The 27095-nt window shown below is 40.8% G+C and overlaps 1 protein-coding gene across 6 annotated transcripts in view; it reads right to left on the bottom strand.

Moving 5' to 3' along the window:
* MTR (5-methyltetrahydrofolate-homocysteine methyltransferase) overlaps positions 1–27095 on the bottom strand; it is a 67188-nt gene that overhangs the window by 39049 nt on the left and 1044 nt on the right. For 2 of the 6 annotated variants that reach the window (XM_080997649.1, XM_080997644.1), the window contains exons 2-13: positions 24120–24331; positions 19297–19386; positions 16852–16921; positions 15153–15245; positions 14616–14722; positions 13226–13285; positions 10410–10504; positions 6876–6976; positions 4303–4364; positions 3457–3524; positions 1768–1847; positions 465–577 (exon numbers count right to left, since the gene is read on the bottom strand). In XM_080997649.1, the coding sequence (XP_080853775.1) occupies positions 465–577; positions 1768–1847; positions 3457–3524; positions 4303–4364; positions 6876–6976; positions 10410–10504; positions 13226–13285; positions 14616–14722; positions 15153–15245; positions 16852–16921; positions 19297–19386; positions 24120–24331 (1151 nt within the window). Of the gene's footprint in view, positions 1–464; positions 578–1767; positions 1848–3456; positions 3525–4302; positions 4365–6875; positions 6977–9783; positions 9895–10409; positions 10505–10873; positions 11015–13225; positions 13286–14615; positions 14723–15152; positions 15246–16851; positions 16922–19296; positions 19387–24119; positions 24332–26481; positions 26568–27095 lie in introns of those variants that run through there. The other 4 variants (XM_080997645.1, XM_080997646.1, XM_080997647.1 and 1 more) reach the window with 4 other exon arrangements.

Below are 27095 nucleotides of genomic sequence, written 5' to 3'. Positions count from 1 at the left end.
TGGCTTCACACAGCATATTGGACTGAAATTAGTTTCTTGGGCCGAAACAGAGCCCCATTTGCACATAACCATAGGAGTTTGGAAGCTTCTTTCCTGCAACTTATTCCCACACTGCCCTAGTAATGTATCAATTCAGAAACCCTGCAGGCAGAAGCAACAGTGTGGAACCTGTGTGGAAGTCAGGAATTCATGACTCCACTTCTCTCTTTCAGCTGTCCAAGCACAGCTGAAGAAATTCAAATGCTTGAGCACTGTGATGCCTATTAACAAAAATGCTTCCATGCTAGGCATTTCACCTTTACAAGAGAAGTGCCTCGACACTTTTTTTCATGCTGAACCAAATTAGTACACTTCCACCAACTGCATGGAAAAAAAGTTCCCTGCCGATAACTTATCTACTACAGACTGAATATGCAAACTCTTAAAAAATGGTAAGTCAGAGACAAACTAAGTTGAATGCTTACTTCATAATTGCCGGCCATGATGAGTTTGGCAAACCTCCGTGATCCTGCAACATTGCAGCGTTCACCAATGTTCACAAAGTTGGTGTACTGCCCAATCCTGAAGGGTTCCAAGCCTTGAAAGGAAAAAACAACGACAACAATCAACACAGGTTAAAAAGCAGAACATACAACCTACTCTCAATTCACATAAAGCCCCTGTATAGCAGATGTAGCTCATAAGCAAAGCCTAATGAGCTATGCTTTAGACTTACAAGAATATACAGGCAACTCCCATTTTCTGAGCGTTTGATGCACATGCAACCATGCACATGCATGCTGTGTTGAGCACCAGAAGGGGGTGGAACAGGGCAGGCTGACACATGCATGGTGACCCAGAATGTAACCCGCACATGAACACACCTGCGACTAATGAAACAACTCTGTCCTCTACATGGATGGGAAAAAGCACTAATTCCCCTTGTAACTACAGAACACGGTATGACTAGTGTACCAAAGTTTACTATTTATTGATAAAAAATACTTGTAATGTATTTTGATTTTTTTTAAATGAAATAGCGGTATACAACAGTTATATAAAGACCACATAAAAAGTTAAAATCACAGGTCATCTGCTAACTATTACAGACAATGTTTTCATAATTGTCTGCATAAGCTTGGCAGCATAGAAAGGTTTTCAACAAATAGTTTGAAGACTGAAACAGAAGGTGCCTGTTGAATCGCTATCGACAAAGCACGACAAAGCACTCCACAGGACTGGGCCAATGGCAATTAGGGCTTGGGTTTTGTGCCAATAGCAAATGAGCCTCTCCAACTCAGGGGTCAGAAAATGACACTCCTACATGTGATCTCAGTGGTCAAGCTGGCATACAAGGGCTCAAGTGGTCCCTATGCTAAGCCCGGCTTGGTAGTAAATGGACAGCCAGAGTTGATGTTCTAACAATGCTGTTGCATGTTGTCAGCCATGTGCCCCCATCAGCAGTTTGGCTGCTGCATTCTGCACAAACAGCAGCTTCCAGAGTAGGTCCAAAGACAGCCCCACATAGAGTGCATTGAACTAATCCAGCCTTAAGTTTACCAACCCATTGATTACAGTGGTCAGACATTATCTAACTACATCCATCCATCCCTCTCTCTTGGTTTTGTAAACCCTCTCAATTTAATAGCTAGTCTATAACGACATAAATGACATATGCATTCCCAGTAAAATATAGATATCTCAAGGTAAATCAGCAAATAGAGGCATTCTAAAATATACTTTAACAGAATGCAAATCAGGGCAGCTGGATACATCAGTCTTTCTCACCTGACAGCAGCATGTAGCCTTCTGAAAAAGAGGAGGCAGGAATGCGAGGCTTGCATGTCTTTACTGCTTCAGCTATCGCCCTGCATTACAAAACAGCAAAACACAAAACAGCAGCTCAGGGCTATACAAGTATGGATTATGTTCAACTGGAACATGTTAAGAGACCAATACATATTTGCTTATTACAGTCCCCTCTCACTTCTCCTCTAAGGAGCTCACAGGAATGTACTAGATAGATAGATAGATAATGCAACTCTTAGTAAAAATAGTAATTAACATACTAACCTTTGAACACCACCCAAGAAATACTGAAGAGTGCCCAAAATTGCCTGTATAATTAATTTTCGTGACAAGAAGGCATTGCTTGCAATACCTGACATGCAGAAGTTAACTGCTCCAGATAAAATGATTATGTAAGCTGGCTCTTAATCAGGCAGAAGTTATTAACAATGAAAAGCTATGTGCCCTGCATTAACACCCATTCTCTTCAGTTTTCTACCATATTTTAATTTTATTGACATCCTATGAGAATCCAGGCATACACAGTAATACAAAATGCTTGTGGTCACTTATGACCTCAAGTACTGCCTCACGTACTACCTCCCATTTCCTCATGAAGCCTTAAAATTCAGCTCCATCACTTTTTATTACACGAGAAAGATGGCTAAACTCTTGCCATCAGGGAAGAAATAGAGAGGTTTTCCAATTAACTTTATAAGGAGATTGCTGAAAAACATTTTACCAAAGTAGCTATAGCTGAACAAATATTTAATTTAATTAACTTAATTAGCAGTGGTTTTCATGCATCATTCAATCAACATTTTCTGCAATTGGCGCACAAGTCCTTTAAATCCCAAAGGGGAAAGAAAAAGATTGCTTAGCCTGAAGGACAATGAATGTAAATTTCCCCAAAATGGTTGTCACCACACATCTGCAGCCTGAAACTCCTGGTTCTGGAATATATCTGGGGGCTGTTCCTCTTCTTAGAACATGAATCACGAATGTGTGACCCCCCAGATGTTGTTGGGCTCCAACTCCTATCAGCCCCAGCCAGCATAACCAATGGTCAGCATTGTTGAGAGTTGTAGTCTAACAACATCTAGAGGGCCACACATTCCCTACCCTAGATCCCTCATACGTTGATGATTTCCCCGGTCCACCCATCAGGTGGACTGCATGAAGAAACCTCAGTGCCTCATGAACCTCCACACAAATTCCAGATTAGCCCAGATCAGGGTAGACACAAAGTACAACATTGATCAGAACCAAAGACATGGGCCAGTCCATCAGAAGATTCCTCTGCAAGAGGCCCCATGAAGGAACTTGCTGAGATACATAGTAGTTGCTGTCACCAACACACTTGGCGAATAGCCTTCCAAGGACATGCCTGCTAGCTGTGACTAGTCTCTCCAAGCCACCTTTTTATCAGGGCAGCCACAAGGTATGCAGTGACCACTATTGACGAAGTGCTCAGCCAGGGATATCCCAAAGCTGATTTGCACATAATAAACACACCATTGTGGTGGTTGCTATGTGAGGAAAAAAGAATCAGCTTTCCTTCATTTTCCAGCAAACCTGGAATGTGTCTAGGACCCCTAAACTGTGCAGCAACCCACTACCCCACCCTCCAAACAGCTTCTTTGGTTGTCTGCATAGATGGCTGAAGCTGATGTTAATATATCAAGTTACCGGATATGCGCTGGAGTGGTTCCACAGCAGCCACCAACTATGTTCACCAAACCATCTAAGGCAAAATCCTGCAGATAAGGAAAAACAGTATTTAGATATAATTGAACTAGGGGAGCTGGTGGGGATGAATTAAGAGTAATATAAAAGTAGCATGTCACATATTACTGGTATGAGCCCAATTAGTGCAGTAGGACCTTCAACTGATTCCTGCTAGCTAACAAGAATATAGCTGGAGCTGCCCACGCAACCACATTTGGAAAGAATTTTCTCATCTTCACAGTTTCATTCACCCTCCCCCCCCCCCAAGTGTGTGTTTGAAATATAGATCTATATGATTTCTGGGAAGCCTGCCTCAAGTTCTGCTTGCTTAAGAGATCTACTTCCTTCCTAGTCACCAATGTAGCACTTCAGGATTGGAGATGAATTACTATGCTGGCAACGCTATCCTGAACCAAGTCACTCTTTGCATAGGTACCTCCTTGTCTTTTACACAGCCCATATCCTTCAGCACAATCAAAGCAAAGCCCCACAATGCTATTATACAGCAGCTGTCTGGGTCGTGTGAGGCTCCTATAAACCATTTCCATCTGTCCTTCTTGTGAGTCCACATGTCTACCAACATGTCTTCCGTAATCTGAGATCAACAGGGACAAACTTGAGATCCTGAACCAGCAGCCCCATTCCATAAGGCTGCAATCCTATAAAATTTATTTACCTATGAGTAAGCCCCATCGAACACTATATTACTTACTTCTCAGCAGACAAATACAGGCTTTGATTTACATGCAAATATTTTCCCCCTCTACATTTGGAAGAAATACACACACAATAAATATTATCCCCTACCTTTAGGTGCTTGGCAGTCACTTCAGGTGTTTCATCATAACCACCAAAGGTGTTAGGAAGACCTGAAGAAATATAAGAAAGTGCTTGAACCTCACGTGATCTATACGTAACTTTTCACGTGATCTATAGGTAACTATAGGGGAGTTTTGTTTCCATTTATTATTTCAGCTGGATAATACAATTTATAATTTGCTCGATAACACACATCCATATGCATCTGGCACATCCATATACATAAATCTTGGGAAGTTTTTCTTCTGAGAGGTTTGGTAAAAGGTCTTAACTTCTAAAGCTTTGATCTGCTTAGAAAGAAAAAAAACATCACTGCAGCTGTAGTTTTCAATGGGATTAATGAGTATGTGCAACATTGCTAATAAATAAAAAACTCATTAGTCTTTTCTTAATTAGATTTTCCCAGGCAACAACCTGCCTTAGCTTTAAAATATTAGCTTTTCAAGGTTATTTATTATTTCCAGGTTTTCCCTCCCTTTCTTTCTAAAAACAAATGTCCTAGTTTACTAAAACATCAGCAAATGCATTAGCAGAATGGAGAAGCAGTTGTTTCAGTGTTTAAATGGTAGGCACCAATTTAAGTGTCATCCAAAGATTCATTCACATCTTTTTCCACAGAAAGTGTTTGCTTACTGCAGAAAATAATAGTATGTAACCAATTATACATCAAAATTAGCGCTTCAAATTTCAAGCATACAGACTTCAGTGGAAGACATCACAATACCAAGGAAGCATTACAAGACCGGGCTCAAAATGTTTATTCATATCAACTCACTTAACCTACCATCAAGAGTTTTTATCAAGGCTCTTTTGATCATAAATCTGCCTCACTTGGAGGTTTAATATCTGTCATGAGCTTCTGGACCGAAGTCACTTCCATTCAGATACTGGCAAGGTGAAGTGGAAATAGGGTCCCTATTCTGAGCAACATTATACTCCATTTTCCAGTTCTGGCTGCTGACATCATACTCTCCAGTGCTCATACACACACAAACATAGAGAAACAAAGATCTTGGATAAACCATATACAAACTGGAGCCAGTATGGGGCAGACTATTTTAATACTGATTGTGATACCTTGGATATTTTATAAAAAAGCAGGACATAAATCTTGGTTGGCTGATATATTAAAAAGAACCAGCGTGTCAAAATAGAACAGGCAAATCCACACAACCGTGAATTTCACTGGGGAACCACAAAAATGATAGACTACGCAGAATTGGACAGAATGACAGGAAGGATCCGAAACCGACAAGATCAAAGAGTCACAGAAGATTGGGAAAAATTTATTGAATATTTACAAAAATTAAGTGATAATCAGATTACGTTTGTAAGTTTTAATGAAGCATTGTGATGGGAAATAAGTATTAAAATGGGATGAAGTTCACAGTAATAATATAAACAATAAAATAGAAATGTGTTTAAAGTTAAAATATGAAGGATTCGCAGACAAGTTGAGGGAAGTCGAAAAAAGAGAAATAAGATGTAACTAAGATGTATGGAGTGTATAATTTTGTTTTGTATTTGAATATATATATATATATATATATATATAAAGAATTTCACTGGGGAACCTTGTGCCAGTCACGGTATCCCAGCCTAATCTACCGTGGATACAAGGGCAATATATAGAAAATCCATTTGTAAGTCCTAAATCACATCAGGTCTCTTCTGTAGAAGAAAATTCCTAGAGCTGCTCATCTATGCCCCTGAGCTTGTCTGCAATGCTTATTCAAAAGGATCCAGGATAGTTTTTATAAGGGGATGCACACACATGTAGTAGTGGTGGAAAAGGGGGGGGCATTCCATCAGTTCCGCTTTAAGACCAGCTTCTTCTGTCCCTGAATGGTTTCCATTCCAGTTGGTCATTGCAAAAAAACCCCCACAAAACTGTTTAATTTTAAGAACTGGTGCCAGTTTGTTTTGCCCCCTCTTCCCTCTACATCTCTTTCTCCTTTTGTGTCATGTGGTTTGGATTGCAAGTCAGCAGGCAGGGTCTGTCTTTATTTTAAGTAAACTACTCTGGGGATCTCTTCAGCTGAGAAGCAGGGTAAGAAAGACTCTAAAACAAATAAAGAGCAGGGGTAAACAAATTGCAAGGCAAGAGTTTTCACTCTGCGTGAGCTCCGATTTACAACCTTCAAATGTATCACTGTATCCCATTTTGCGCCTTGCCTATAATCTAGATTTCCTAAATAGAAAGATGTATGAAGAATGTGGCTGCATAATGGACAGTCTAATAGCACCTAGTCTTCATACAGCTAAGACACAGCCACTGCTCATCTATCCCATCAAGACGTAACCAGACAGTGGAGAGACAGAAAGGTATCAACCAGGCCCCCTCCAAGGGTGCTTCCACATGTTCAAACCATAATAATTGTCTTGAATTTGGCAGGGTTTTATCATGCAGCTTCATTTGCATAATAATTAAGTTGACTGCAGATAACATAATTATGAAGTATGCTGTTGCAGCTGTGTTAGAAATGCACATCATGTTGATTTACAAGATTTATCACTTAATGATAAGCAAAAACAGAAAATTCCCACAAATCTGTCCATACCTGCATTGGGATAGCAAATAATGTAGGCTGTTGTACACTTCCCAATAGCTTCAATGAAGGGCCTCATTTCCACTGCCCCCAAGGCACAGTTTAGTCCGATGCTAGAAAGACCAATATAGATTATAGGTATGTATGTAGATATATTATTTGTTTTGATTGAGACACAAAAAAAAAACCCCACTGAAAATACTAGTTTGTTAGCTTGTTACAAACAAACTGCTGTTAAAAAAAAAGAACCATTCAGACACCCACAAAGTCCCAGGTTGTGATCTGAGGGCACATGATGCACCCACCTTGCTGAAGCTAAGCAGGTCTGTCTGGTCAGTAGCTGGAGACCACCACTTGAGACCACCACATATATGAGGTCGAAGTCACAAAAGCCTGCTATCAAATCACCTACCTGGTTATTTTCCTGCTTTTGATAATATTTTTAAACCAGGGAAGAACTTGAGTGTACATCTGCCTCATATGCCTAGGGATAGTGTTAAGATTGTGTAATTGAATTATTCACCTTTGATTCTTTTGAGGCTGATTTATTTTATTTTTTACACAGAAAGAGCCTCAGCAGCCTCTCACCAGGTTATTAGTGTAAACATCTGCATCAGAAATATGAACAAAGTCAGGTCTTAAACTCAAATTATAAGCAGAGGTTCTCTCCTCAGATCTCAAATACAGTTGAATAAAAATATTTTTCCTGTGGTCATTTGTGTCATCCTATCAAATTCAGGAACGCAACAATTAAGTACCAACACCAGAACTAGAAAAATTCTTAGGCCCCATCTGAACTGTATGTTTAAAACAGTATTGTATCACTTTAAATAGTCCTTGCTTCCCCTAAATAATCCTGGTAATTGTAGTTTATTATAGTTGCTGAGAGTTCTTATTAGACCGCTATTCCCCTCACAGAACTACAATTCTCAGAGTGGTTTAACAATCAATTCCTCTTGCCAGGAAACTCTGAAAAGATTAATGATGAAAACAACAAGCTCGTAAGTCTGACAAATTGTGCATCTAGCCCATGAGTGGCAATATGTTTGTTTGTTTACTGAAATGTTTATAAACTGCTATTCATTAAAAAAATCAGAGCTGTTTACTATTATACATAAGACAGTACAAGAAAGTCCATATAAGAAAAAGTTAAAATCAGAAATCAGCTAACTATTATGGAAAGGTGTATTCTTAATTGCCTGCCTAAGCTTAATGGTGTAGGGACGCGGGTGGCGCTGTGGGTAAAACCACAGTGCCTAGGGCTTGCCGATCGTATGGTTGGTGGTTCGAATCCCCGCAGCGGGGTGAGCTCCCGTCTTTCGGTCCCAGCTCCTGCCCACCTAGCAGTTCGAAAGCACCCTAAGTGCAAGTAGATAAATAGGTACCGCTTAATAGCGGGAAGGTAAACGGCGTTTCCGTGTGCTGCGCTGGTGCCGGCTCGCCAGAGCAGCTTCATCACGCTGGCCACGTGACCCGGAAGTGTCTCTGGACAGCGCTGGCCCCCGGCCTCTTAAATGAGATGGGCACACAACCCTAGAGTCGGACACGACTGGCCCGTACGGGCAGGGGTACCTTTACCTTTACCTTTAAGCTTAATGGAATAGAAGAGTTTTCAGCTTAAAGCGGAAGGGTTACTGGAGACCACAAACAGAGAAATTATTGAATACTTGCTACCCAAGATTCTGGAGTTCAAATTCAGGAGTTCAGATATGCAATATGTAAACTCTTCCACTAACAAGCATCTTTTCTGTCCTGAAAGCCAACAACAACAGCAAAATCCTTCCTGGGGCCACGCTGGAAGGAACCAACAGTAAATAAGAATCCTGAGGTGTGTGTGCCAAATGAATAGCTCCCCGCAGTGTTAGCATACTCATTCCTCTTTCCCAGTAAGGCATTATGATGTCTTTGAGCACCAGAGACCACCCTTGTCTAAAGATGCCCAGTATAGTTCCTTCTCTGAAGCTAGGCACATTTGATTCTGGACCTGGCTAGTACCTTCTTCTGGAAGCCCTGCAGTAGCTTCTCTGCAATAGGTGGAAGCTTCTTCAGCCCACACTGTCCAAGATAAGAGGATGTATGTGGTTATCAGCATAGCAAGATCACTAACAACATTTCTGACCTCTTTGGCTTGACCCACAAGCAAACAGCTGACATATTTTAAACTAATCAAATAGTTTAAAAAGAGGTTTTATACAATTACTTGTAAAATAGGTCTCCACACAGCTCTGTGTGTGTGTGTGTGTGTGTGTGCGCGCGCGCACACACACACACACACACACACACTTATAACATTGTTTAGAAAGGCTGTCCAAAAAAAGAGAAAAATGAACAAGAAAGGGAGGCCATTTAAAACAAAACACACAAAAAACAACCCCTGAATTTAACTTATAGACCCATTACTCAACAAATGCTGGAGCACAGATAAGGATAGCTAATGCTGTCATCCTTATCAAACCACAGATAAATACAATTTCACTCTATGCTGCTAAGTCATGGTTGATTTATAAGCTTCCGCCTTCTTTCTCTTTGGCTCAGGCTCCTTTTTCACCTTAAGCTGCTGAATTTCTCTCTGCGTCATTTCACCACCATCTGTCTCTGTCTGTCTCTACAAGCCTCATCTGGTGATCTCCCTGAAGCTCCAGGGTGGCAAGAGTAAGGTAAGGAGGAAGGCAGGCCCCAAAATGACTCAAGAATGCTTATATTCTCACTGTGCATCGTGTACCTAGTCCTTTTCTGTAATTCCCACTGGAAGTTATAAAAGGTTGCACTTAAAAAACAACAACAAATCAGTGCATTGGTCCTAAGCACTGGCGGAAGGAATGAACAAACATTTTGCCCCCAAGAGACATACACGGGGCAGTAGGTGGGCAGTTGGAAGCCCCATGTCAGCAGATGTGGTCAGAGCGGGTCACATACTCACACTCACACGATTTACAAATGGAGAACGACACATGGAAGTGACCTGCCTACACGTTCATCCTTCACAACCATCTCACACTTCCACCTAGCCCAGCAAACAGCTATTTGGCAGGCTGGATGCAGCATGATTTATATGGGGAGAAAGAAGAGTAGGGATGACCCTCCCTGCATGCCGTCCTCCACATCACAATGGCATGACAGGCTAAAAAAACTCAGTAGGTGGAGAGATTTGGCAGAGGAGAGGGAAAGGCTGGCTTGACAATCCAAAATGGGATGCATTGAAGGTCACTGAGGGCCAAGGACTGCCAATATGCAATGACAGCAAGAAGTGGACAACAGATTGGCAAGGGCAGGAAATAGGTTGATGCTCTGCCTCCTGCCCATCAAGATGCACACCAGGAGAGAGCTGTGAGTGACTTAGGTCTACATGTCCCTAAGGAGGCTGTCTACACAATTTGAAAATCAGTGCTTTGAAAAGCAGAACAGATGGATACATTAGACTGGGGTCCAAACATTGTCCGCACAATCCTACCGCAACCCCCATTCATCTGAATCGATTTTAGAAAAACTGGCACAGAGCCTATCAATACTGAATAGCTTTATTGTAAGTAAATTTACTTCTCTCACCAAAGTGGGTCACAGTGAGATATACTGATGACGAAAGCTTCCCCAGTCTGGCCAGAGAGAGTACGGCCGCTTTTATCGACAATGGTTCCCGATACCTAAACACCACAAGGGAAGCAGCGAGGGAGACAAAAAAAAAAACTTGTATGAAGATGGCTGCAACAGCAGATCTGAAATGAACAATGCCTGGTTAAAAATTAACAAGAGGCAATCAGAATGATGAAGGTTCTGTGCAACAACCTCTGCAAACAATGTTTTAGCTGTCACAAAGATTGATTTGTAAATGAATAGCTCCCTTCTCCATTTGAAGACAAAGGAAGGGAGGGAGGAAGAACTTTTATCTGAATTTGCACTTGGGATGTTAGGAAATTGTACAAAGAACACAAATATGCTAAAAAATTAACCAGATTTTTGAGATTCTGCTCAGACGATCAGCTTCCCACCCCTCCTTTAAGAGGAATACTCACCTATTCTATACCAAGGCAAAGAAAGGAAGAAAAAACCTCCTCCTCCTCCCCCATAACCCTATAATTTGGCATTTGAGGCATTCATTTTCACATTCTTTTGAACACCACAGGTCCTCAACCCTTCCCTTATTTAATACTATGCTTCCAACGTTGCCTATAACTAGAATCTGATGGTTCCAATGTTCTCATTATGGAACAATCTTCAAAACCACAAAGGATTTCCATGGAAACAATAATGTATTACACAACCGATGCTAGCAGCAACATAACTGCAAAATACTAGCCTTTTTAATTACATGATGGTCACATCTGCACGTCACAATAACCCAGGGTTGCTGGCTTATTATGGTTTATTGGGTACAAGCAGCATGCTGGTGCACACTCTGCCTGATCATTCCTACTTCGCTCCTCTCCTGGCACAAGTAGGGGGAATAAACTAGGAAGAGACAATTAAGTTTCCCATGACTACTGAACTGAGGATGGTTTTTCTCCAACAAGCCAAGAGTCGCAAGCCAACAATAAGAAATAGTTTATGGCATGCTAGTGATCCTGGCTTATTAGGCAGAAACAAACCACGATTCTGGGTTCAGACTGTGACTTCCTAATTTGTTTCAACCATCCAAGCCAGAAATTATTGTGCACTGTGCCCCAGCATGCTGTTAAAACATAGTAAGCAAGCAAACTAGGATCATGACATATGAATGCAGTCAATAAACCTGTAGTTCAATCAATTATAACTCCTCCATGTTGCAGCCTTAAGATGCTGTAAGTGTGACAGACAAAATACAATGGTACCTAGGGTTACATATGCTTCAGGTTACATACGCTTCAGGTTACAGACTCCACTAACCCAGAAATAGTACCTCGGGTTAAGAACTTTGCTTCAGGATGAGAACAGAAATTGTGTGGTGGTGGTGCAACGGCAGAGGGAGGCCCCATTAGCTAAAGTGATGCTTCGGGTTAAGAACAGTTTCAGGTTAAGAACGGACCTCCGGAACAAATTAAGTACTTAACCCGAGGTACCACTTATAACCCGAGGTATAAGGTATCTTTTACTGAACCAGGCTGATGCATTTCCTAACACCCTGATCTAATGGAAGCTCTCATGCATGCTTCTAATGAATAAGAACCGCAGTACAGCTTTTGATATCTGAGATACTGAGAGACATTAGGGTGAACCAGTATGTTAGATATATATTACTTGAACCACATAAGTAGTGGTAGCTGAACCACATAATAAGTGGAAGTTAACCCAATGGTCTATCTCAGCTTGGATCTCAAGGGATTGCTGTCCAAAGTGATAAGGCGTTCATGTGACAAGAGAAGCACAATGGTTGTTTCCCACCTTCCTGTCACAGTGGGCAGGCGGCTTCCCACAGGACTCTATGACAAACTTCTCCCCCCCTGCCAGCTGCTCCCATGTGTGCCCTTCTCAGCATGCTGCAATCTGCAGGGTCCATTCAACAGCACATTTTACTGTCCGCTCTTGTCCCAGGCACGCAGGCTTCTCCCAGCAGGAGCAGACAGTTGTGCATGGGGGCCATATGGAAGAGCTGGCAAAAAAATGCTGTTGGTTAAAGACACAGGAGGCCTTCAGCTGCTATTGAAGTATGCCCAGGAGAATCTCAGCACACTTGGAAGAGCAAACGTGACAGCAGATGGCACGGAAAGACAGAGTCCAGTGAGAGTCACTCCGTGAACACGGAGTGCAGAATTGCACACTAGAAGTTTGCACATTTACATATATATTTACACAGCAGAACCAGAGGGGTTCCTGGCAGTATATTTTGACTAACATATTTTAAACTCAAAGAACAGCCAAATGGGGAAAGGTAGTATAGCTTCTGAAACTACAGATTTTCCACTATTGCTGCTGTACTGTGGAAGGCCCTTTTCTCTGCAATATATGAAGAAGCAACCATTAGTTGCTTCAGACATCTTTCAGTGACCTCCTTTTTGGCCTCAGCTTTCTCCAGCCGGCAAGATAGGACCCTGCTTTTATTTGTTCACAGTCTCTGAATTCCTATTTTTGTTTTTATAATACTGTTTTACTGGCTCCATGTTGCATTTTTTATTTTAATTACATTGTTGTTGCTTATTTTGTATACCGCTGAAGAGACGTTTTAAATATTAAGCGGTTTCTAAATGCCAACGCATATTTATTTATAGTTATCATAAGAGGATACTGATGCTCTAGAACATAGGTCGGGAACTTTAATGAAAGGAACCTCGAAGTGCAAGGTAACATACAAGACCGTATAGTTTGTAAAACAAAGTGTTCATTTCTTAGATGGTTGAGCATTAACTAATGAATTACAGAGATGCGGTTACTCTTTCAGTTCTTATACTTACAAACAATGGTCTGGGGTCATACTCTTCCTCAAACAACTTCTGGAGCGCAAAGAGAGCTGCCTGTGCAATGAAAACATCACAAAAATTAAGGGTGGGTGATATGCCTTCCTTCCACTTTGGAGTTTTCAAACATCTTACACATTTTTAGATTTTGTTTTGTTGTAGGGAGGGAAGGATTAGACCAGCACCAACAGCTTTTTCTTTAGAGGAGACCAATGACCCCCTAAATAAAAACAAGACCAACAATAAAGGAGCCACAATATAGTCTCTCATGTGGCTCTGTGACTGCAGGAAAAGTTGCCCAACAGCAATTTCACAGTGAGAATAAATCCAGGCCAGACTGCATGAATCTATGGCAGGTGCGGGAAACCTTTTTCAGCCTGAGGTCCACACTGCCTCTAACCTTCCAGTCAGTTCATGTCAGTGGTGGGTGAGGCCCATTCAAAAGGTTGGTGGGAACACCCCACTCTTTCTCATCCACATCCACGCACATATATATTCAAACACATCCACACACATATATATTCATACAAACACACGAACATATACGTCCATTCTTGCACAAAGCACATACATAAAACAGCCACACGTGTGTGTGTGTGTGTGTGTGTGTGTGTGTGTGTGCGTGTGTGTGTGTATACACTGCCTCTAGAATCAGAGGAAGAATGCTGGTTGCTGGGGATCCCAATGAAGAAAATGCTATCACACTGCTGTCCTTGTTGTGAGTTCCCTAAAAGCATCAGGTTGGCCACTGAGAGAACCAAATGCTGGACTACAGAGGCCTTTAGACTGATCCAGCAGCATTCTTCTTATCTCCAGCCTCTAACTCAGGGCTTCAGCAAGCCTGGAGGAGTCATGTAGTCCTGTTCAGGCTTCACCAAGGGGAAGGAAAGGACACTTCTCTCATTCTACATCCACCCAAAACACTGCCCCTCTGTGCTATGTAACGCTAAAGGGCTCGGATTTGGAGCACTGTTGTTTAATTATCAAGAGAAAGGTCTCCATAAAGTGGGGGAAAGGGCTCGTTTTTCTTCTTTCCTCTTTCCTGAAGCTTCCCCATCCAGTGCAAGGAAGAGGAGCTTCTTAACTTCATGTCATACATGGCATCCCCTTCCAGGAAATTTTAACGGTCCCATCCAGAATACTACAAGCTATTAAGGACTCCAGCAGAACAGTTCCAGTGCCCCCCCCCCAATCGTTCCTTGTTTAATGCACTTGTACAAAGAGAATCAATATTATAATTTTAAATAAAATGAGTTTTATCTGCTTTTGACTTGTGTCATCTAACTTTGTGATCAATTAAATTATAGTTCACATGGGGTGGGGTGGGGTTTGTTTGTTTGTTTGTTTGTTTAAATGGCACTTTCAAGGGTTTGCTTTGAATTCTCACCTTGGCATTGGCTGTATCAAATATGGTTTCAACTAACATGATATCTGCTCCACCATCAAGAAGTCCTTTGGCTTGTTCGGTGTATGCTTCCACAAGCTCATCAAAAGCTGCAACACAATAATAACAGATTCCCTTTTATGCTAGAAGTGACAATGAAACACCTATTCCGACTACAAATGTGGTTCTCATATCCTCCGCAACTGGTGGACATGGAAGAAGGTAACTTTGCACTGCAATTCTTTATTATTTGGCACAATGTACAGCAGAATGAGATTAGTTATTAGGCTCTCAAATAATTCTAATTAGCTTCCTCAAAGATATTGTGGACACCTCTAATATGGAATTAGAAATAGATTTATGAACCACAACAAAAACTTGAACTGGCATCAAAATTGGAAGTCTCTGGACTCACCAAAAACACGTTAATGGGTCAGCCTATATTATAAAAGTGGTGTTGGTGTTAAACTGATAGAAACAGAAAAAGCAAAATAAATAATATTTGCTCTCAGTCTTTGGAATAACAATCTAAATACTTACTGACATTTCTGTAATCTGGCTTTTCCACTGAAGGGGAGACAGAAAGGGTCTTGTTTGTGGGACCCATTGCACCAGCCACGTATCTTTTCCTTCCTTTACAAAGAAGAGACATAATATTTGAGAAACAGGCTTTGGATGATGGGGCAGAGACACAGCAGTGTTTCATCATGTGCTATCCAGACCAATTGATAAAAGTATGGCACTGCACTTGGGAACAATTATGAGAGGGGCAAAACCTGCCTGCCATGCCGATGCTGAGTGGCACAATCCTGCAGCAAGGAACTTCAAAGGATCCAGTGGGGCGGAGTTCCAAAGTACCAATATAGGAAATACATTTAAAAAATAATAATACAAAAACTATTTAGCATTGTAGTGATAATACAGTTTGGGTGAGCAGGTGTTGTATTTTGGCATAGTTCAGCTGCTCAAGTAATACAACTGTTTGCAGTCCAGCTCCAATGTGGGGAAGGGAAGTTATCATTTTGGCAGGAATTAAAACAGCATCCAGCATATGGATGACAACTGGGAAGAAGTCTCAGAGAAACAAAAGAGCCTAAAGGAAAGGTTAGTGAAGAATATAGCTTGAATTAGGCTAATGAGAGAAGCGGTTCTGACTAAACTTTGTGATGCTATTTGTTATGGGTGGAGGGAAGGAAAAAGGAGATAGACAGGCTGTCAAGAGACAGGGTAGCTATAGGAAGTGGGACACAGCAGAAAGTGATCTGAAATGCACAGAACTGAGGAAACAACAGGTGGTGAACAGGCAGAGTTGGGGGGGGGAGGAGCCAAAAAGAATATAGGGCTGGACAAAACTATACATAGGGACAAAGGGACTTGTGGGGTATTGGCAGGAAGGACAAGTAGATAGGCAGATGAGACAAGGCAAGCCCCTTCACTCTACGCTTTTCAGACCTGCTAAAAGCATTATTATTTAGATAAGCCTATCCAGATATGTAGAATGTGGATCATGTGTTTCAATCTGTTTTTAGCCTATTGTTGATTTTAATTATTTTTGTGGCTTCTATTGTCACAACAAACCTCAAGGCGCAACAAGGGCAGAAAGCCCAAATTTCACATATTGACAAACTTAGCAATCAGCATTTGGCTGAAGGCTTCTACAAGAAGAACCGAGATTCTAATTATCAAGACTAGTTAGATACTCCAAGATCAAAATGTGCAGTAGATTCTGGAGATGTTTTTTTTTAATAGTCTCATAGGTGAGCTAGACTGAAGAGATCTCTCTTTAACTATTACTGGTCTCTTCTAGTCTTGATTTTGAGAAAACAACACCTTCTCTTTAAAGCTATTTAAGCCTTGAAACCAGACAGTGGGTTTTTGCTGGAATTTAAGAAAACCATGTTTTCCAGTCAGCACTTGAGTTGCCTATTGCTGGAATCTGCAAGAAACTAAAGCCGGTTTACTTGACCTTCAGGTAATTTTGTATAAATAAGAAACCAAGTATGCAAGCTGCAATGTTTTGGGAATAGCACTGACTGACACTAACATCTGGAATCTAAGCAGAATTTGGAACCCACAAGAGCCCCTAATGAATAGTGCCTATTTTATTATGCATTATTATGTTTCACTGAAGGACACCTCCAGCAATTACATACTCTAGCCTAATGAGAAACAGTAATCCTAGGCTAATGTGTGAACTAATTGGAAGCCAGTAGGTTAGAAATATTGGAATGTCATTTACCTGTCTCAGCAGTGACATCATCGGCTGCTTTTCGGGCTACCTGTGCTGATATTTTGTTTAACCGATAAGCCTGGAAAGTACAGGGGTAGGAGAAAGTGGAGAAGACATCAAAACAATCAAGCATCCAGAAAGCATCCATTATATTCAGAGTTTAACTAACTCTATTTTGAACTACATTTTAGAGTGTTCATTTGCAATGCATTTTATAGCCAATTCACAAGTCATGGTATATATAGAAGAAGAAAAAACCCCACCACCGCATGTTTCCAAAGAGCTGGCCTCCATTTTGGATCCCTAAGCTATCAACTTGGCTCAAAAGTCTCTACCTTGCTAGAAATGTTAGCTGGCAAGGGCATAGCTATCAGTATGACAGGATTTTTTTTGCAGCTCTCATCAACACCGTCTACTGAAATGCGAAAGAGGAAGAACTCTAGAAGACACAAAAGCCTAATCTCACCCCTCCCCACCAAATTCAACCAAGGCATGCTGTACCAATGGGTTACTGAGAGTGCCCAGTTAGTGTGTGATCCTCCAATCAGGATCAACACATATCCAACCTGGAGTCAAGCATCCCACACCCTTGGTCATTAGGAAGAATGTACACTCATCTTCCTTTTTTGTGCACTAGCAGATCTTTCTTCCAGTGTTCATTCTGATCTTGTTAGTCTTGTCTTTCTAAGACAGCAGCAGAGAACGTCAGCCTGTGGGTCAACACAGACCCCTCCAAGGTCATGAGAGGCGCTCTTCTGATTGCCCTTTTTGACACAAGCTTTAAGGGTAGCAACGAGAGAGAGGTTCTTTTCAGTGGTGCACCCTCGCATTTGGGGAATGCTCTCCCCAAGGACATTCATCTAGTTGCCTACATCAACACATTTTTGGTACCAAAGACTTTCCTCTTCTCCCATGCATCTAATGATTAACATTTCTGTGGGTGCTTCAGCTTGCTCACTTTTTGATAATCACAATCATGTGCATGTGGTTGGGAAGAGGTGAATGTTTCCATCTGTTGCTTTTAGAATTAAGCCTGTGGTTATTTTAGTGCCCAGTAAAGTGTAAAGTACTTTTTGTACTGTAAGTTGCCTCAGGATTTTTTTGTAGTAGGCTTCCAACAAATGATTGTTTAGTGTTACGTGCAGAAGCCTTAGGCTGTGGGCTCTCATTTTCCTTTCTTCTGATATTGCCACGTGGGGTAGATTGAAAACAGATGTAAAGCTTCCAATTAACCATGGTTTATTGTTGCATCTGAACCTAGAACTGCAGTTAATCTTATGTTTAGGGAACAAACCAGAATCAGCAACCACAGTTTTGAGTTGGATAGTTTCCCTAAACCATAGTTAAGGTTTAAGGTTGTTGTTGTTGTTGTTTAAAAAAAACAGACATCATACATAAACACAGATAGCTGGAAATTCTCACTTTTGTTTTCAATCTCCTACTAATATTGGAGAGCTGTGGGGAGCTCAGATGTCCTTGTCCATTCGCATAAAGCTATGCCATAGTTTAGCTTTATGTCTGAATGTGATCAGCGTCACAAATTTACTTACCTCAAGAACTCAGGAAAGGATTTCAAATGTCACAAGACAGCATAAATCAGTCATGACTGTCCACATTTATTAATTTATTTAAAAATGTGTATTTAGAGCTCGGTTGAAACCAAGCCACAGGAGTGTCACGGTCTTGCTATGAAGCAAGCGTTCTCCATTAGAGAAAAATTATTCAGAAAGTACTCTTTTGAGAAATTAATGTCCCTCAAACCCACATTGATAAGTCTAAATAAGCCCCTCATGCCACATTGCACCAATGATGGGGGAACTCCTTTATCCCCTTTAACAGAATAAAAAGAACCGAAGTGAGGCACTCTTGTTTCATTGATCCTTTAGGATCCTTTGATGAGTAGCCAAACAGGGCATGGGCATGTTTGATTTTGATCCAGAATGTATGCTAACGCAAGAATGCATTACAAGAGATCCACTCAGCCTTGTAATTAGGCATTGGCTTGGCTGCCTAGTAAAACTGCTTCTAGGGGATCAGGCATGCCCCCTTAACACTACTACATGCAAACTCTTCTTCTCTCAGCAGAAACAAGGTACTGCAGCTGCTGACCTTGAGCTGCAAACATACAATGGAGTACTGTGGCTGCTAATCCTTGCACGTTCTCTCTCCTACTCATTCAATCTTCATTTGCTAGGCTGGGCCTGGGATAATCTTTCATCAGAAAGAAGCAAATCAAATCTACGTTACCTATAACATCTCAGACAAATGTTGTTATTTTTATATAGTGCCATGATTGTACATGGCACAGTGCAGAATAAAATAAGCAAAAGGGGCAGGCATGTGCCGCATCTAAATTTCAACAGGGGGTGGCGAGACAGCCACGTGAAGGAGAACAGTAAATGTGAACAAGCTAGAAAACCCAACCTTGATTAACAAGAAATTCAAAATTCTTACCAGATGTTCAAGGCCATAGTCAGCTTGTGCTATTCTGGTGCTGCTGAAAGTGTTCGTCTCAATGATATCAGCACCAGACATCAAGTATTCCTGCAAGAAAAAGAGAATGATTAGGGGGTTTCTTTGGGAGCGGGGGGGGGGGGAGAAAAGTTGTTTTTCAAATGCAAGTTAAGCCTCTTTACAAATGTCAAACAAGGAATTTAAGCTATTCTACAGTCCTTCACAGTAGAAGCCCATCTGCTCTCTGCATTTAAAGTAGTGCCATACCGCTTTAAACTTTAAACAGTCCTGACTTCCTCCAAAGAATCCTGGGAACTATAGTTTGGCAAGGGTGCTGAGGGTTTTTCGGAGACCACTATTCTCTTCACAGAGCTAAAAATTCCTCAAGTGGTTTAACAACCAATCCATTTTCCACACAGAACTCTAGGAACTGTAGTTCTGTGAGGAGAACAGGTTTGCCTACCACTCTCAGTAAGTAACCAGGTGTAAAATAGGGCTTTCTCTCATCACTTTTAATTCTGCAATTAATCTTAAGAGATTAGAGGGAAAGCTTAAAAAGTCCTACCATCTGCAAAGTCAGCTAGTGCCTTTTCATTATTTGAACAGCAGGAGAGGAAAATCTACCATATATTATGTAATTAAATTATAACTGAAAGTGGCAATAGCAGTAATTCCTCTTGGGTACTCATGCTGTTCTCCAAAATGAAGACACTTCAGTTCCTTAAAGAAATGTGCATACTTCTTTCTAGACTTGGAAGTACTGATGTGACTGTTTAGAATATCAATATAATGATGTGGTACGGTTTAAACCCTTGAGATTTTTCTCAGTGAAAAATAAAAATAAATGAGGACAAGGGTAATTAAAGCCAATTATATTTTAATCAAAATGCTAGAAGAGAAATTCCCAGCTTAGATTTTCAAGGAAACTTATTGATAAGTGACAAGGTCTGTCTGGATGCAAACACACTTTTCAAAAACTAAGGTTGAACTTGCATGATTATTTATGACAGGAAATGACACAAAGAGGGTTGGGAGACAGATTGACCTCCCTTCTCTGGTAATAACTTTTTTTCTTTTCTTTTTTGCAAATGCATCCCATGCACTTCAATATTTAAGCAGATGCTTACCCTACTGCAGATGAAACCTTGCCTGTCAACTGGGACCCAGTAACATATATAGATTTGCAAGTGGGCCTTGAATGTGCTGCTTGTCTACCCCTTTCCCACCCCTGAGGTGGCTGGATTGTCCAGGTGAGACCACTCACAGAGGCTTCAGCACACATTTCACATGCAGTGAGAGGGTGCAGAGAACACTCTTGTGCAGGGGCAGCACTACATCAAGGCAACACAAGCAGTTACCTGGGAAGCCTAACTTCAGCAGGGTGCCATCATCACCTGCACCAACACACACAAGACAGGAAGCTTCTCTGTCATAGCTTCGAGGTCTCTCTTGTGGATATTGCCTCCGCATTTGCATTGGTTTCTCCTCTGCTGGACTGAATAGTAGCAGCAGACCCCATTCAGTTTCAGCATTTGTCAACAATAGTAGAAGCAGCAAATGAGAGGTAGGGCATGGATATATTTTTCCATTTTTTCAGTAATTGATGGTGTCAGAAGGGATGGGGAAGAGGAAACCCCTCACACATTTGATGGGAATTTGATGTTGCAGAGCTTAAGTTTCCTTCTCCCCCCTTATTGTTTTTTTTAAACACAAACACATTTATCCAACACATATTCCCCCATGTCCTTATCCCAAGTGAATGGAGTGCAGCTGGAGGATGGACGGCGGTTAACAGACTGAGGTTGAATCCTGACAAGTACTGTTTTTGGGGGACAGGGGCCGGGGCAGGTGTAGGTGTAGGGGTCTCTCTGGTCCAGAATGGGGTAACTGTGCCCCAGGAGGACTAGGTGTGCAGCCTGGGAGTCATTTTGGACTCACAGCTGTCCATGGAGGCACAGGTCAATTCTGTGTCTAGCGCATCTTCTACCAGCTCCATCTGGTACACAGGCTGAGACCCTACCTGCCTGAGCACTGTCTTGCCAGAGTGGTACGTGCTCTGGTTATCTCCTGCTTGGACTACTGCAATGCGCTCTACATGGGGCTACCTTTGAAGGTGACCTGGAAACTACAACTAATCCAGAATGCAGCAGCTAGACTGGTGGCCAGGAGTGGCTGTCAGGATCATAGAACTCCGGTCCCAAAAGATCTTCATTGGCTCCCAGTACATTTCCAAGCACAATTCAAAGTGTTGGTGCTGAGCTTAAAAGCCCTAAACGGCCTTGGCTCAGTATACCTGAAGGAGTGTCTCCACCCCCATCGCTCAGCCTCCATCACTGAGGTCCTCCTCCAAAGCTCTTCTGACGGTTCCCTCACTGCAAGAAGTGAGGTTACAGGGAACCAGACAGAGGGCCTTCTTCGTAGTGGTGCCCTCCCTGTGGAACACCCTCCCTTCAGATGTCAATGAAATAAACAACTATCTGACTTTCAGAAAACATCTGAAGGCCGCCCTGTTTAGGGAAGTTTTTAATATTTGATGTTTTATCATGTTTTTACTATTCTGCTGGGAGCCGCACTAAGTGGCTGGGGAAACCCATCAGGTGGGTAGTGTATAAACAACAACATTAGTAGTAGTAGTAGTAGTAGTAGTAGTAGTAGTAGTGGTACTAAACTTAACAGGGAAAAGAAATTAACTCTATTCTCAGAGGTTCCATACATTGTTTCCCTATGTTTTCAGCTATTAAGCAGCTCAAATCCCTAGTTTTCAACCTTTTCAGCTTTCCCAAATTCACCCCCCACAACACACATTTTCCCTGCCTTTCAACCTGCCACTGTGTTGCAGATCTTCCCATCACCTGTTTTTTTTCTTATAATGAACCAAATCCTCTTTTCTCTTCTCATGTCTGCTTAGCTTCCCCCGTCTACCTAGCGATGCTTCTAAACTGGAAGCTCCTAGCAGTATCCAATCAAGGCCATGGCAAACTGCATGTGAAATTGAAATTGAGTGGAGAAGCAGGTACTGCACTTTGTCTGCATGTAAACCTCTCAATATTCCACCCACACAAATGGGCTGACATAAGTGTGTAGGTGGGGGAAATTCAATTCACTCAAGCATGCCATTTCCAAAGCACTTACTCTATCACCTTTTAAAATGTACACTCAATTTTTTTTAAATTTACTGCTATTGAACCATTACGTAAGTAGCTTTTTAAAGAGTTGGAAGTATTTTATTGCTAATTATAGAGTAGGGGGGATAAAAAACTGTGCTAAAATGGAAGACAGCATATGTTTCATTTTAATAATCTAAAAACATTACAGGGAACCAGGCAGTGGGTCTTCTCAGTAGTGGCGCCCACCCTGTGGAACGCCCTCCCAGCAGATGTCAAAGAAATAAACAACTATCTTACTTTTAAAAGACATCTGAAGGCAGCCCTGTTTAGGGAAGTTTTTAATGTTTGATGTTTTATTGTGTTTTTAATATACCGTTGGGAGCTGTCCAGAGTGGCTGGGGGAACCCAGTCAGATGGGCTGAGTATAAAATTATTATTATTATTATTAAGACATAAGAAGATCCTGCTGGATCAGGCCAATGACACATGAAGTCCAGGATCCAACCAGGCAACTGCGGGAAGTCCGCAAACAGTCTGCAATAAAATTCTTTGTTTTATTTTATTAAAGCATCAAATACTTTAAGAAATTTCTTTTGAAGGTGAAAAGATTAAGAAAATTTTTAAAAATCAATTAAAAATAAAATAGATACAATGATAGAATGATACCAAGAGTCCAGGCAATACTGAAAGTGATTCAAGGTATAGATGCCTGATAAAAGAGTTATATGCCAAACCACATCTCATTAAAAAAGAGAGAGAGAGAGAGAGAGAGAGAGAGAGAGAGACAGAAGGGTACTGCTAAGATGGTTACCACCTGTGGAAGTTGCACTACCCTATCATTCTTTCCACTGGAAACTTCCAGGCTGAACTACTGGAATGCATTCTACATGGGGCTGCTCTTGAGAAACTCCAGTTGCTGCAAAATGCATGAGCTCCACTGCTTGTCAGGGCAGGGTATTGCAAATATGCTGTCCCACTGCTGAAAAAATTGCACCGGCTGCCAATTAGCTACTGGACTTAGCTCAAGGTGCTGGTTTTGGTATATAAATACAGCTTGAGACCATGATATCTGAAAAATCATCTCACTGCTTATATATCCAATCAATTAAAGTACTATGTTCTGCAGGTGAGGGCCTCCTCCTGCAGATACCATCTTCATAGGAGGTCTGTTACACACAATATAGGAATCAGGCTTTTAGTGCTGTGGCACCTACACTTGGAATGCTCTCCCCTGGAATATTAGACAGGTGCCATCTCTGTTGTCGTTTTGGTGCCTAGTGTGTAGACCTTTCTCTTCCAACACGCATTCCTAGTCTACCTCTGTACTGTAAATGTTTTAAATTGTTTTCTCACTTGTTCTTTGCCACCCAGGGCTCCTTCAGGAGGAAGGGCAGAATATAAATTAATTCAGTGAATAAAAAGCAACAAAACAATTCTGTAAAGAATATTCAGTGAAATCAGAGTCCATTCAAACTGATAAAAGTTTTTTAGTCCAATGCAGTGGGGTCTTATTGGTTGTTACAATTCTCAAGTTTTTACTAAAGAAAGAGAAAGTATGCAATATACTCAGCAATTACTTCTACATACATTATAATTCACACAAGTTTTTCAGCAAAAGGAACCATGATAATTATTGTCATCTAAGTTATCTGCATATGCCTATGCAAATAATCAGTATTCTGCCAGTGAAATCCTCATAAAACAAACCATACTGACCTTGTGAATTTTGTAGATTATGTCAGGCTGAGTTATGCTTAACAGATCATTGTTTCCCTTTAGCGGTTTCATATGATCCTTAAATTCTTCACCTTGAAATTGCTCTTCTGTTAAGTTATGTTGCTGGATCATGGTCCCCATGCCTCCATCCAAAACCATAATGCGTTCCCGCAAAACCATTTCAATTTCATCTTTCAGGCTTTTCTTCGTAGCTGTGTTAGGAACAGGGTCAAGTGAGAAATGCATATTCAAAGCCAGTGTGGATAAAAATCAATGATTTTTTAAAAAATTAATAATTTTTAAAAATTTAAATAGGATTTTTAAAATCAGGATTTAAGTTTTTCATGTGTGCTAAAACTGAGTCTAAGATTTTTTTAAAAAAAGAATTGTTTAACCACATCAGTTAATAAACATGGATACATATGATATAATGTTATTGTTTTAGTTAAATAAATTGTTTAAATTGTTATTAAGGAAATGATTGTTTTCCTCCTTCCAATAAAGTACAGCAGAAAAATTATCCAAATATAAACAGTTAACTTATTAAACTTCACCATAATTTCATAATTATCTGTCTATGTATTTCTAATAGTATAACCAAATCAGTAATTTTTGATATAACTGTAAAAACTACTCTAAAAATTAGTTATTCCAAAAATGAAACCTTCATCTGGTTGTAAATATTAAGGTTATACAGTGGTGCCTCGCAAGACGAAATTAATTCGTTCCGCGAATTTTTTTGTCTAGCGAATTTTTTGTCTTGCGAAGCACGAAATCCCATAGGAATGCATTGAAATTCAATTAATGCGTTCCTATGGTCAAAAAAAGTCCAAACAAAGCCAAATTTGGTACAACAAGAGTTTATTAAGTGCTCTTTAAAGTCACACATACTGTAAAGAGCATTTCAAAAATTGAAGGAACAATAAATTAAGTTTCTAAACATGATAGAAAAACATTTAAAAATCAACAAAGTGTACAGTACATTTTCTAAGACTCTGGGGGACAACTCGAAGAAGGTTCCTCTTCCACTCTTTGCTTCTTGCTGAAGAACCCCCTCCTCAAATGTTCCCCCAGCCACCCACCACACAGAAATTCAAATCCAGAATTTTTTTTTTAAAAACAGCAGAGTGGCCCAATGGTCACAGAAAATCATAAAAATGCAGAAAAAAACCACACAAGCTTCCAGATTCTTGCAAACCCCTCCCCAACACCAAGTCCTTGAATTCCAAACACCCCAACCCAAAATCCAAAACCCCCCAAAAAAGTTTTAAAAGAAGTTTTGGAAAAGCTTCAAAAATCACCAAAGTCTTCAAAAACCTCAAAAAAGGCTACCACACCGCGTTCTATGAGTTGCTCCTCGAAGTCAAGTCGCAACTGTATTAACGGTGTTTTGAAAAAGGAAACAAACTTGCAAGACGTTTTCGTTTTTCGTCTTGCGAAGCAAGCCCATAGGGAAATTCGTCTTGCGAAGCAGCTCAAAAAACGGAAACCCCTTTCGTCTAGCGAGTTTTCCGTCTTGCGAGGCATTCGTCTTGCGGGGCACCACTGTATACTATAGAGCTAGATGTAGAACCAGCTCCTAACTCAGCAGCAATACTTTTCCCTGTGTTCTTGCAAGCCTGTAGATTTTAGGGCTTGTTTGCCTGAGGACTAACAGTGCAGCTCTACCATGCTGTGATATACCCAATGTTAGTCATACTCAGAGTGGACTTTTTGAAGTCATTTTCAATTTCTTTCAATAGGTCTACTTTGAGTATAATCCTCTTTATCACCCATGGAGTGGAAAGAAAGCATAAGTTTCTAATTACAGTAGGTAGGTAGGTAGGCATTTTTGCACATGCTCTGTCACACTGTCAAGACATTCAGGAGAGATTACCCACAATTGTGAGCTGTTACACAGCACACAGGCCACACCTCCCCCACATGATTTTTAATCTACACCAGTCCTTCTAAAAAATAAATCAGCTTCCTATTGAGCAAATGGCATTAAGAGGTTAGGTCACCACACAAGAGCAATCACTGATAGCCCTATCCCAACAATGTTCACTCTGAAGTCCCACAAATTTCAAGGAGATATGATACAGGCAATTTCAGTGAGATAAAACAGAAGCTTAGAAAACCACATTGTATCCAAACTGGAATACACAGTTTTACCCTGTACCTAGAAAAGATGCTTGGCACATTGTGTCCCATGTTGATTTAAGAGAAGGACAGCACAACTATACAGGGATTTCTTCAGCTCCCATTAAGAAAGCATCACAATAAGATAGAGGTAAAATATGGCACAGAACCTATCACCAGCATTGCACATATTCAAAACAATGCAAAACACGGGAGAAAATGTGATTTTCACTGAACTAACCTTGGTGAGTCTTATAACATACAGGGTTTTGAGTCATTTGAGCCCCTTCAAGAGGCAAATTTTAAAGAGAATGAACTTTTACCTATACAAGGAATAAAACAATAAATGCAAAAACCCTACTCACTTTCTTGAACTCATTGAGGGTTACTTCTAAATAAACATGCACACTACAGATTTTTTTACAACCTTCAGTAATATTGTGGACTATTAAGAAACCCTGGGATTCATTTTAATTCCCAAATGTGTATCTCTATGATTACAACTAAGGGGCAAGTTCTATGAACACTTGCAAGCCTGCTCTGTTTTACTCTTTAAGGCGTATATAGATTTAGTGGTATATATGAAGCATGGACCAAAACATTTACATAGCTATGTCCTAAAAGATGTTAAGTCTGCTGGTCCTGCTTTTTTATATTTCTTCCGTGCCTCCCAAAGGTCCTTTAAAATACTGTACTGCAAGATAAAGTTCTCTTTTGAAACCCAAGGCGTGTCAATCTAAAACACTGGCAACTAAGAACCACGTTTCATTTAAAGAAAACAAAAACAAGTCAGGACCACAGTACATGTGGTTCCCGAGTGTGTTGATGTATTTTTTCCTGCTGCCAAACACACAG

Source organism: Podarcis pityusensis, assembly GCF_964106645.2.
Source record: "Podarcis pityusensis genome assembly, chromosome: 3".
NCBI classification, from domain to species: Eukaryota; Metazoa; Chordata; class Lepidosauria; order Squamata; family Lacertidae; genus Podarcis; species Podarcis pityusensis.
Note: the sequence above shows the minus strand (reverse complement) of the source record. Positions and strands in the feature narration are given on the sequence as shown.